The sequence below is a fragment of the Nematostella vectensis genome, chromosome 10 (assembly GCF_932526225.1).
Source record: "Nematostella vectensis chromosome 10, jaNemVect1.1, whole genome shotgun sequence".
NCBI lineage: Eukaryota > Metazoa > Cnidaria > Anthozoa > Actiniaria > Edwardsiidae > Nematostella > Nematostella vectensis.
In genome coordinates, this window is record NC_064043.1 from 10,966,425 (window position 1) to 10,979,884 (window position 13,460).

The 13,460-nt window shown below is 38.7% G+C and overlaps 1 protein-coding gene and 1 pseudogene across 2 annotated transcripts in view; both read right to left on the minus strand.

Annotated features, from left to right (window-relative positions):
• Positions 1-8,101, minus strand: part of LOC5519177 (ficolin-2) — a 25,732-nt gene extending 17,631 nt beyond the window's left edge. Inside the window, exons 1-5 of one of the 2 annotated variants that reach the window (XM_048733701.1) lie at positions 5,211-8,099; positions 3,359-3,603; positions 3,073-3,187; positions 2,448-2,545; positions 361-652 (exon numbers count right to left, since the gene is read on the minus strand). In XM_048733701.1, coding sequence (XP_048589658.1) covers positions 361-652; positions 2,448-2,545; positions 3,073-3,187; positions 3,359-3,603; positions 5,211-5,280 — 820 coding nt within the window. In that variant the 5' untranslated portion in view covers positions 5,281-8,099. Of the gene's footprint in view, positions 1-360; positions 653-2,447; positions 2,546-3,072; positions 3,188-3,358; positions 3,604-5,210 lie in introns of both variants that reach the window. The other variant, XM_048733700.1, reaches the window with a different exon arrangement.
• An 800-nt stretch (positions 8,102-8,901) lies between these two features.
• On the minus strand, positions 8,902-11,355 carry LOC125573178 (annotated as a pseudogene).
• Between the last annotated feature and the right edge of the window lie 2,105 nt (positions 11,356-13,460).

Below are 13,460 nucleotides of genomic sequence, written 5' to 3' on the forward strand. Positions count from 1 at the left end.
ACAGTTTGCACCACAAACAGACAAACAACAGATAATTGTTTGAACATTTGATTACTTTCTGGCCGGATTGTTCGTTAATTTGTTCTATCTCTAGCTTTCCTAACCGGGTTTCGTGCATTGAAACATTTCTAGTGGTAGAGGCTTTTCGGGTATTGATTACACTATTGCACACCGATTTTGCTTTTTCTCATGTTTCTGTGCTTTGTTTTCGAGACACATTCTGTCAAATCCACCAAACAACCGTTCCTTTCCGGAACAAATTGCCATTATTTATTTTTTCCTAACTACTATAGGTGACACCTTTTAAGAAATATAGCCTTTTCCCCCAAAGCATCGCTTAACTTAATTTAGATCATTTACCGCTGTAACTGTCCACGCTCAGTCGATATTTGTCCGACTTCTCTCCGACTTCAAAGTGATCGTACTGAGCATGCGCAGTTTCCCCTTCTTCAGCTTCCATGTCCACTCTTAGCTCGTTAGTTGTTGCATTGGTCAGCCTGTGGATTCGGCCCAGTCCTAGCCAAAACTCGCCTGCGAAGTCACCGAACCCGTGTTCGTAATTGGTCCAATTTCGGTAGAAGTCAACGGAGCCATCTTGGCGGCTCTGGAACACTATCCAGCCACCGCCAGAAGTCTCCTGGTCACAGAAAACCTAAGAGCAAGGTATACGTATGTAAACAATTGAAGGCGGGGGTCCGTTGGAACACGGAATTATAATATAACGTTAAATTGTAATGCTGTTTATACTACTAATTGAGAACTACAGCTCAGAGCAGTTGAAAAATGTATCTTTTGTTAAAAAAAATATTTACAGCACTTTCTTCGCCCGCACAAGGCGGAATGGAAAAGGTAGCCCTTTTATCTCAAACTCCTATTCTTTCGGCGGGCAAAATTTGTTCTAAGCGGGTGGGCTTGGCCGTCACTACTTAACAAAGCATTGCTCATTAATTTCGCTCTAAGTCTTATGATTAATAATGGCGGTGATGGTTATGGCTGGTTATATATGTTGATGGTGACAGTATTTGTGATGATGAGTTGATGGTGATCATGGTGGTGGTGGTGGGTGTTGTTGTGTTGGTAGTGATGATGACTGGCTGTGGAGCTGATCATGATTATGTTGACTGGTTATAGTGGTGATGATAATGATGGTGGTGGTGAAACGAGCATTTGTAAAGATCATGATAGTATTGGTGGTGGTAATGATGATGACTGGCTGCGGAGATGATCATGAATATGTTGACTGGTTATAGTGGTGATGATGATGATGGCGGTGGCGATGATGGTGATGATGATGATGGCGGTGGTGATGATGGTGATGATGATGATGGCGGTGGTGATGATGGTGATGATGATGATGACGATAGTAATGATGTTGGTTATGATGATGACGATGGTAATGGTGGTGGTGATGATGATGACGATGGTAATGGTGGTGTAGATTCTGGTTATCTTGTTGATGATGATTATGATGAAGGTTATGGTAGTAATGGTGGATAAGATGGTGGTGATAATGATGTTGGCGATAAGGGTAGTGGTGGTGGTGATTGTGGTGACTGCTAATTTTGGTGGTGATGATGATTGCGATGGTGGTAATGGTGACTGGTTATGGTTATCAGAACGAAGTTGTATTTTGATTCGAGTCGATTCCTACTAGAATACTTCTCAGCCATAGAAGCCAGATAGAAGCCGCTCAAGGTATAATTTGTATTTGCTTTGCCTAAAAGTGTAGTTTAATTCCTTTGTAACTTGCATCTTTGGGTTACTTTAAATTTGCAGCTTTACGAAAATCTCGAGTGAGAGATTTCAAGTCAAGCCAAGCGGCAAAATAAAAGCATTGTTGAGTACAATGCCTGCAGTGATTGGTTATGATGGTTATAGTGACTGGTTATGGTGATTATGGTGACTGGTTATGGTGACTGCTAATTGTGGTCGTGATGATGATTGCGATGGTGGTTATAGTGACTGGTTATGGTGACTGCTAATTGTGGTCGTGATGATGATTGCGTTGGTGGTTATAGTGACTGGTTATGGTGACTGCTTATTGTGGTCCTGATGATGATTGCGATGGTGGTTATGGTGACTGCTAATTGTGGTCGTGATGATGATTGCGATAGTGGTTATAGTGACTGGTTATGGTGACTGCTAATTGTGGTCGTGATGATGATTGCGATGGTGGTTATGGTGACTGCTAATTGTGGTCGTGATAATGATTGCGATGGTGGAAATGGTGACTGGTTATGGTGGTTATGGTGACTGGTTATGGTGGTTATGGTGACTGGTTATGGTGGTTATGGTGACTGGTTATGGTGGTTATGGTGACTGCTAATTGTGGTCATGATGATGATTGCGATGGTGGTAATGGTGACTGGTTATGGTGGTTACAATGATGATGAAAGTGATGTTGGTGGTGGTGGCAATGGTGTTGAGATGAGAATGAGCGTTTCTACCTTCAAGGGCTCTCCGTCATCTGGTTCAATTGTGTATACACCGCTAGTATTTGATCCAGCGTTTAGAATATCAGCACAGCTTCTCATCAGTTTGATAACTACAAAAAATGAGTGATTTAAGTTTTTTGTTGAGGGAGAGGGGAGAGGGAGACATTGATATCATGTGCAAAGTATCAAATGTTTGTGTAATCTTTAATATAAAGACTATATTTTAGCTTACCGATGGGTGGCTTCTGGATCCTGCTTTTTTCGGAATTATCATAAAACGTATTGCCTTTGATAATACTTTGTTTTATCAGGTGGTTATAGATTGATTGAGAGTTCTATGAACTTGATGCACCGTTTCCAAATGCCAATTAAAGAGCTGTAGCAAAACATTTAAGGAACAGCAACTTATGTGAATAATAACCTATTGAGAATTATTCTAGGGCATAGGTTGTGCACATAAATACACCATGGTATAACTAAGGTAAGATAATCAGGATATATCCTGTAGCTAAAACGATACCTATTTTACAAACAAAACCCAACCTGTTAGCAAGTGATGCCTTATATTGGGTTAAAGTAATATTATTTTTTTTCCTCATGCTATGTAAAGCTGTTGAATAGCTAACATGTCTGGTACCTGTTTTACAATCTTTGCCAGTGTATCCTTTGGGGCACACGCACATAAAGCTGTTATTGGAGTGATTCGGGATGCACCTTGCTTTTGAAGAACAGGGAGAGACCGAACAAGCGTTCTGGTAGGAAAAAGAATGAGAAGAGCCTCTTATATCAAGCCATCTCAAGAGAAAATGGGGCATGTCATTCATTATTCGTAAAACTTTAAAATAGCAGTGAGAAATTACTGACATTAATGTGATAATCTTTGCAGTAGCTACATATTGAACTTTGCGGGCCAATTTTCTTACCTGAGTGCCGAGATAAACTGAATTCGTGCGATTAATAAAGTCGTCGGGATCGTGATATTTGTCAGATTTATTCAGCTCACACAAGCCCGTCTGATTGTCGTAGTTCGCTGATTGGCACCCGTCAGTCAAATAGCAGCGTACGTCACAGTTTGACAACTTGACAGCGACGGCTTTGAACATGTGATTCTTGAGGTATTTCCCATTCTGGACGGGCTCAAATCCTATTCGTTTACATCCCTTGCCAGCTTAGGTTGGATCATCAAACAAGACCGTTAGATCAACTCATAGGTATCGCTCTTATTACTAGGGCAGCGTCATGCAACATTCGCGATCATTGGTTCAAGAACTTTAGTCACCTATCACCCAGCGTGTGTGATTGACAACATGAAGGGCTGCGAGCTTTGCGTAGGAGACGACACGATAACTTGAAATAACATTATTTGGCTTTTTTTCTTTCGTTTAATTTTCAGGGCATTATTTAAGCCTTCCTTGTGTAAATAAGATGTACATTTCAATAGCGAAATAAATCCGCTCGAATCACGAGCATTAGGATAGTCCCGGCAGTCTTTAAAAAATAAGGATTTGCAAAATTGAAATTTAATCAGAATCGTTATTTGTGTGCATCTAGTGAACTATTGATATCCGCTAAACTGTGCCAATTTCTTTACCTTTAAAATGATTCCAATTTACCCTACATGCTTTGAAGAATCCCAACAAATCCTTTAAACCGCCACAAAACTGGTTATTCACATCTAAATTTGCAAATTTGAAATACAGATGGGAATACTCCTACCGCCCGTGTTCGAATCCCTAAAAAAGTATATAGTATAAAATAATATAGGGTAAAGTAAGTTTTCCAAAATGACAATATATTTTATATTCGGCATAAAACCAAAACAAAAGTGTCAAACGCAAATCGGGTCCAAAGTCTTTATGATTTCCACAAAATTGTACTACTTCATAAATTAAAAAAAAATGTATAGATGTAGTTTTTGGCGAAGCATACACATATATAAGGTTGCAAGCAGAGAACCCATGAGTCATTGCCCGCCGTGCTTCATCTGTATCAAGTATAATAAAAATTTGTTTTTCAAGCTCTGTTTGAGTCTTCGGATTAGCGTAGTCGCTTGACGCGTCCTTTTTGTGATTCCTCTACTGTAATAAAACCGAGAGTATGACGCAAATCGGATCCGAAGCCTTTATGATTTCCATACTGCTACACTAGATTTGGCTTTACCGACTCTTTCTTAAAAAGCATAGACAACTGCTTAGTGTGACTTTTTCCAATTCTGTATTAAAGGAAAACTTGTATAAATAATATAGTATGAACAATTTTGGAGATTTTCAAAAAATCGATTTGAATTCATAAAATGCTGGTCACCTTACATCAATGTTGTTATCAATTTTCATACTTTCCCGCTTTCCTTCGCTTGATTTTTGTTACCTCGATTAAACAGCCAAAAATAGTCAAGTATTTCATATCCAAGCTCAATACAACACCAAAAGTAAGTAAGAGAAAAAGGATTATGGATACAAGCAATAGCTTTAATCAGACTGTTAAATAGCGATTTCAACATAAAGATAGAAGTAAACTAGAAACAATTAGTGCGAAAAGTGGGTAAGAAAAAAAAAAGAGAAAAAACAGCATGTTTATCATATCCGGGGAAATGGTATAATAATAAGAAAATCTTTTTCGACCACCGCAGTAGTTATATAAATCTAAAAAGTGCGACCTTAATACAAAATAAGTTATTATGTAAAGAAGCTACGAAAATCTGCATGTACACCCTTGATTAAAGCTTTTTTCTTTGAAATAACAAGGGACAATAAATAAGCTCTTTTCTTTACTTGCCTTTGACTACCGCAGACACGACAGCAACACAGTTAAGGTAAAAAAATACCACTTGCGTTATTCTTGCCATCCTCCCTGCAAACTGACCTCAAAAAGCTGAATGGATTCTTTTTCTCCAAACACATAATGCACAACGCGAAACACGAGGGGGTCGCCAGAATATACGTAACACTTGCTGAGTTTTTTATAAGAAAGATAACTCTAGATTAAATTCTATTCACTCTTTCTGTTTACTTTCCATTGAACCGTTTTCAAGCTCTGTTTGGGTCTTTTCACTTGCGTTCGAATACAAAGGGCATGCGTGTGAAAGCAGACAGACGGTTCGAATTAGGTTAGTCTCTGAAGTTCTTTTTGAGATCCTGTACAGAACCCGAAACAATCCCGGGTCCCGAAAAAATCCCGGGTCCCGAAACAATCCATGGCAGTCCCCGAAATGAGCCCAAAGGTATTGCTAGGGCCCCGGAATGGTCCCCCAAAATTTTGAATTGCTCGCAGTTTTCGACTATGTTCGCATGCTCGCAGTTTTTTTCGCCTTGCTCGCATTGTATTTTTCGATGGCTCGCTGCTCGATATATTCAACAACTAAAAATGCTCGGTCTCGCATAAGAAACGGGGTGCTCGTCAAAGACCATTTGAGGGCCCTATTGCTGTAAGGGACAAAGACGCTCTTCGATGAGAATCCATGAGTCATTGCCCGCCGTGCTTTTTCTGTATCAAGTATAATAAAAATTTGTTTTTCAAGCTCTGTTTGAGTCTTCGGATTAGCGTAGTCGCTTGACGCGTCCTTTTTGTGATTAATGCTTTTTTCTTTGAAATAACAAGGGACAATAAATAAGCTCTTTTCTTTACTTGCCTTTGACTACCGCAGACACGACAGCAACACAGTTATGGTAAAAAAATACCACTTGCGTTATTCTTGCCATCCTCCCTGCAAACTGACCTCAAAAAGCTGAATGGATTCTTTTTCTCCAAACACATAATGCACAACGCGAAACACGAGGGGGTCGCCAGAATATACGTAACACTTGCTGAGTTTTTTTATAAGAAAGATAACTCTAGATTAAATTCTATTCACTCTTTCTGTTTACTTTCTATTGAACCGTTTTCAAGCTCTGTTTGGGTCTTTTCACTTGCCTTCGAATACAAAGGGCATGCGTGTGAGAGCAGACAGACGGTTCGAATTATGTTAGTCTCTGAAGTTCTTTTTGAGATCCTGTACAGAACACGAAACAATCCCGGGTCCCGAAAAAAACCCGGGTCCCGCAACAATCCATGGCAGTCCCCGAAATGAACCCGAAGGTATTGCTAGGGCCCCGGAATGGTCCCCCGAAATTTTGAAGTGCTTTCAGTTTTCGGCTAATGTTCGCATGCTCGCGCATTTTTCACGCCGTGTCGCATTGTATTTTCCGATGTGCTTGCTGCTCGATATATTCAACAACTAAAAACGCCCTGTCTCGCATAAAAAACGGGGTGCTCGCAAGTGCTTGCAAAAGACCATTCGAGGGCCATATTGCTGTAAAGGACAAAGACGCTCTTCGAATTAGCTTTAGTCCCTGGCATTTTCTTTGGAACTCCTCTGCTGTTTCCCTCTCAGACCCTTTCTCTGGGTTAGCACTGCAGCCCCAAACCTATGATTATACGATTTAAAAAACAAGGCGGATACCGATATGTACGAGGATAAAATCAAACGCGACGCATTAGATATTACGAAAATGTTCTTTAAACGGTTGGTTCCTGCACATTGGAATTTTAAAAGTGCGCGTGCGCCGAAGGGATCCAGGTACCTATTTTTTGTATCACAATTTGGTTCTATCTTCGTTTTATACAAGCTATTAAACTCTAAGAAGTTATCATAACTTGTTTGAGAATATCATGAAAAATGACAATAACAGGCCCCGGTATAGTCCTATAGGCGCACTATTCATCAGTTTTTAATATATGGTAATTAAAAGAGCTGAACATGGTACAATATTTAGTACAAGCAACAAGCCAAGTAAAAAGTGTCAACCAGCTGTTGTCAAAGGATTTCGATAACCAGCTTGCTATTAGTTCTTGAACTCCCAAACTTCATAGAATAAAATTAAAATTAAAACAATTAAAATTAAACTGATAAAAAATCTAATAATCTAATTTTTAATTTAAGTTTAATCTCTTTCTTGGCCTATTTGAAACCACCGCTTTGCATGACGCCCCTTACAAACCCCATACGTGGTTAAGATACATCGACGATATTTTTGTTGTATGGACTGAGTGTCTAGACAAATTGAACGCTTTTGTAAATAATCTTAACAATCTACACCCCACCATTAAATTTACAAGCTCCCACTCCTATAACAATGTACCTTTTTCTTGACGTTAATGTCTCCCTTGTTAATAGTAAAATCGAAATTGACCTTTACTCCAAACCTACTGGCAAAACCAACACCTTCTTTTTTCATCTTGCCACCCTCATCACACCAAAAAGGCTATCCCCTATAGCCTCGCCCTCCGTATTCGCCGCATTTGTTCTACAGAAGAAAGCTTTAATAACCGCTGCAATGAACTCACCAACTACCTCTTCAAGCGTGGCTATAAAGCAGCTTTTCTCAAGAGACAAATCCTACGCGCTGCTAACATTTCCCGCATTGACGCCCTACGCCCTAATAATAACAACCAAAAAAAGTCCCGTCGCATCCCCTTTGTCACTACTTATAACCCTACACTACCTAACATCAACGACATAATCCGTAGAAATTACAACCTCCTACTCTCTTCAAAGCGATGCCATAAGGTTTTTACTGAGCCCCCTCTTGTCGCCTTTAGCCGCTCACCTAACCTCCGCGACGTTAAAGCCATGCTACCTTCCGACCGCTCTAACACCAACCAACCTCCCGGTGCTTTCCGTTGCGGAAAAAACTGCCTAATCTGCCCCTATATTAGAACCGAAGGCTTGACAAGCAACACATTTTTCTCAACAGGTGAAACACGACCTAACCTGCAATACTAAAAACGTGATTTATATGATTCAATGTAACCGCTGTAACCTTCAATATATTGGGGGAACTAAACGCAAATTAAAAGAACGCTTTAATGACCACCGCAGAACTGTAGACTCAGAATCTCGATCCATACCAACCTACGCCGCTGAACACTTCCTAAAACTTAACCACTCCGCTTCTGACATAGAGCTCATACTTATTGAAAAAATAAGAAATAACCGCGACTCCATCCGCAAAGAAAGAGAAGCCACACTGATAGCTCGGCGCTGGCACTCTTGAACCCGGTGTCCTCAACCGGCGTGAAGAAACCGTTTAGCTGTTTAGTAATCCACACCACCCTATTTACCATCTTTAATAAGTTACTCCTTACTCAATTACTATTTTTACATTTTGTTAGTTAATCATCAATGAACTTTGTACATATACTAGCTGTAACATGCCATTGTAACTCATTTATATCCTGAAAAAGGCAGGTATTGGCCTGTCGATGCGAAATATCGTTCTAAAAAACATAAATCTGCTTTGTTGTCGACTTTTTCTTTTAAAGGTTTTATTAATTAATTAATTAATTAATTAATTAATTAATCAACTGTCGACGCAGACCACAAGGTCCGACGCACACCAGCAGATAGAGGCTGCCGGTGGTTTCTTCCTACGTTTTTGTCAAAATGAGGTTATGATTTAATTTTTAGTAAATACATACAATAGACGTGTTCGATTCATGCAATCTTTATTCGGTAAAACTAAAAGCGTGAACAGCAGTTTCACTACAGACGAGACCATATGTGCTTAATACATAATGGTATCATAAGGGTACAAAAAGCCAAGTAAAACCCGTGACGCTGCGTGTTTTCCCAAATACTGGCCTTTGTTTACACAAAGCTTTAAAGCTGTTTTAGAAAAAGACACGTACGATTGATAGCCATGCTGGGTGATGCAGCAAGATGCTTCAAAATAACCCTAGTCTTGTGGTCAACCGAGTGTGTAAGCAATCTTTAACGATGTTGAGCACTGTTTGTACCAGGTTTACGTTTGAATCTCAGCCATGTATAGAACCCTTTGGCCTTATCTTCATTACAACGTGCTTCAAAGAATAAAAAAAATCCTTTCCAGCTATACCATAAGAGCCCCTTTGCAAACAAGCTATGGCTATATGACATGCACGATACCACCACGCCCCCTCGAAAAGTTCGGCACAATTAGAGAGATAAGCATCATTGTCTCGATCCTTTCTTGAAAAAGCATATCCATCGTGGTAAAGCAAAGAATCCCCAGCAGTTCCTGGAAAGAACAAGAAATGAAAACAGTTTGCACCACAAACAGACAAACAACAGAAAATTGTTTGAACATTTGATTACTTTCTGGCCGGATTGTTCGTTAATTCGTTCTAAATCTAGCTTTCCTAACCAGGTTTCGTGCATTGGAAACTTTCTAGTGGTAGAGGCTTTTCGGGAATTGATTACACTATTGCACACCGATTTTGCTTTTTCTCATGTTTCTATGCTTATGTCTTCGGGACACATTTCGTCAAATCCACCAAACAACCGTCCCTTTCCGGAACAAATTGCCATTACTTATTTTTTTCCTAACCACTGTAGGTGACGCCTTTTAAGAAATATAGCCTTTTCCTTCAAAGCATCGCTTAACTTAATTTAGATCACTTACCGCTGTAACTGTCCACGCTCAGTCGATATTTGTCCGACTTCTCTCCGACTTCAAAGTGACCGTATTAAGCATGCGCAGTTTCCCCCTTCTTCTTCTTCCATGTCCACTCTTAGCTCGTTAGTTGTTGCATTGGTCAGCCTGTGGATTCGGCCCAGTCCTAGCCAAAACTCGCCTGCTAAGTCACCGAACCCGTGTTCGTAAGTGGTCCAATTTCGGTAGAAGTCAACGGAGCCATCTTGGCGTCTCTGTAACACTATCCAGCCACCGCCAGAAGTCTCCTGGTCACAGAAAACCTAACAGCAAAGAATAAGTATGTAAACAATTATAGGCGAAGCCCGTTGTAATAGGTAATAATAATATAACGTTAAATTGTAATGCTGTTCATACTATAAAATGCATCTTTTGATAAAAAAATGTTTACAGGACTCTGTTCGCCCAGAAAGTAGAATGCAATGGTGGCCCTTATCTCTAAAACTCCTTTTGGGGACAAAACTTTTGTTAAGCGGGAAGGCTTGGCAGTCTTGTGTGTGTGGGAGACTATTGCTATTGTGGTTGTAGTTATGATGGTTGTCCTGTGGTTCTGTTAGTGTCATTACTAGTTGTGACTGGCTGTAGTTGTGGTGGAAGTGATGATGGTGACTGGATGTACTTGTGGTGTGATGATTGTAGATGTGATGGAAGTGATGATGCTGACTGGCTGTAGTTGTGGTGTGATGATGGTAGTTGTGGTGGAAGTGATGATGCTGACTGGCTGTAGTTGTGGTGGAAGTGATGATGCTGACTGGCTGTAGTTGTGGTGTGATGATTGTAGATGTGGTGGAAGTGATGATGCTGACTGGCTGTAGTTGTAGTGTGATGATGGTAGATGTGGTGGAAGTGATGATGGTGACTGGTTTGGTAGTGGTGGTGTAATGATGCTTACTGGTTATGGCGATGATGGTGGTGGCGATTATGAATGGTTTTGGCGGTATAGATGGTGGTAATCTTGTTGATAATGAGGTTATGGCAATAATGGAGGATAAGATGGTAATGGAAGTAATTATTATGGTGGCTGCCTATGGTGGTGATAATGATAATGGTTGCGATGATGGTAGTGATGGTGGAAGTGATGATGATGGTGACTAGTTTGTGTATGACTGTGACTATGTTGTAGGGAATTTCAAGATGCAAAAATGTTTTTTTTCGACAGAATTTTCACTTCAAGGTAAATATAAATATTAAATCAAGATTATAAGCCATAAAGCTCAGTGTAATAAATAGCATTGTTGATAAGAAAAAGTAAAAAGTTCAGCATTGCGACCCATTGTGAGTCGTTGCCTAAGATATTATGGAATGCTGTAAATGATTGTCAAAAAAGTTAGATATTATTAGCATTAATGCGATGAGCCGCCTAAGTTATAAACAAAGTCAAATGCCGTGATTTATCGTTTGGAGGAGAGGCTTCCGATGTAGAGTTATCATTGGGGCCGTAGTCCCGCAAGGCGAGCTAGAGGTACCTGCATCTGTAGAACACTGAATAAAGCTCGAGCGAGCTCTCAACCAGTTCAGCCTTTGATCCCGTATTGCTAAGGTTTCTTTTTCTCGGCCTATTATCCTGACGTTTAGTTTTTAGTCCTTGTAGTGAGCTCACAGGTCATTCGTATAGAATCCAGTTATTTGATAATTCTCTTCAAATTTGTGTAATGAAGTTCTAAAGCACAAGTTAAATATTTCATGCATAAACAAAAACTGAAATTATTTGGCCATTCGGCAAATCGCGATATTTTTTAAGACACGAAGTACCATGTTATAAAGCACAAAGTTAATTATTTTATGCAATAGACAAAAACTGAAATGATTTGCGCATTCGGCAAATCGCGAGATTTTTTAAGACACAAAGTACCATGTTATGAAGCACAAAGTTAAATATTTAATTCACAGACAAAAACTGGAATGATTTGCGCATTCGGAAAATCGCGAGATTTTTTAAGACGAAAAAGGCCCATGTTAATATATAGATTTAGGCACTGCCTAAAAGCGGAGCCAGCAAAAACACCTTTTGTGTTGACTGATCAAAGGTATTATTGGGGGATCTAGGATCCTGCTCTCTACTGAGATTTATTTATTGTACCAACCAAATGGATCCAGGCCTTATTCAATAATTCAAATTATGCAGTACATCAAAGTTAACAAACACAATTCCTGGTGTGGATATGGCTGTCAAAGTTGTCAAGAGTCTAATGGTAAATTCTTATGTCCCATCATAGAAGTTCCATTATGAATATTATTTTTTTAATCAAAACAATACTCCCACAAGCTTTGCCCTTGTGCAGAAAATGTCATGGATGTAACAGCATTCCAAAGATTCAAAATAATATATTTAGACTGTTTAGATGCCATACTGTGATTTTTATGTATTGATTTAGTGGCGTTTCTCTCCTTCATTGGACCGAATATTCAGAAAAATGTCTGGAGATTAAAATCCAAAAAATATATCTACTTTCATGCATTACATATTGGTGCAACCCACTTTACAATATAGTGGCCTTGTTGTTGGTGGCCTACTCCCAAATGAATGCAATGAAGAAAAAACAGATTGAAAATGCTAACTTCTAATTTCAAACCAAACCCTTTCATTGATCTATGTTTGGGGTAGAGAGGAATCAAAGAATATCAAATGACTAAAAAATAATCGACGGGAGAGGAGAGAAAAAGTGAATTGACTCAACTTGAAAGGTTTGGTGAAAAAAATATAACAGTAATGAAAATAATTTGATTGAGCATTTCTTGACATTTCCCCTTTCCCATTATCTTAACCCTTTCACCACAACAGGCCTCTAAAGAGGCCATGTCTTTGCTATCCAAGCTATGTGAACAGAATTCTATTATTGAAAAAGAACAAGGTTGTTGCTAGTGTTATAAAGTTTAAGTATCTTGCCCTAAAAAACCCTTTCCCTTAATAAAAGTTCCATTAATGTACATTTGTAAAGCTACATTCTGACAAGCTTTGTTCTTGCGAAGAACAATGGATAAAACAGGATTTCAAAGATGGAATATAGTGTCAGACACAATTTTAGATAAGATGCAATGCTGAAGATTTAATGTACTATTTAAAGTGGTGATTTTCCATCCCCATGGGAATTAATATCTACAAATATACATCCAGTAATGCATTATATTTTGGTGTTTTGAGAAACCCTGGATCTAACTATTCCAATAAAATAAATCTAAACATTTAAAATAAATGTAATGGGCAAGAGACTTGGAAAGAAAATCCTAAAAAGAAAATATAAGTGAAAGTAATAAATGAAAATTTCTAATTAAAAAATCAAATCTGTTCATTAATTTATTTTTGGTGTAGAGGGGAAATAGCAAAGAGCATCAATTGCATAAAAATAGTCAACAGGGAGAAGAAAAAGGAAGAAATATGACTCTTCCTTAAATGTTTGAAAAGAAAATATAATAACAATAATGTGATAATTATATTCAGTACTTTTATAAAATATCCCCTTTCCCATTATCTTTAGGTTGATAGAAAACTGTTTTCTTTACAGATTTATTATTTTAAAAGCAAAAGTTTGTTTTTAGTTTTATATTATATAAATATCTTGTTCTAAAAAAACCTATG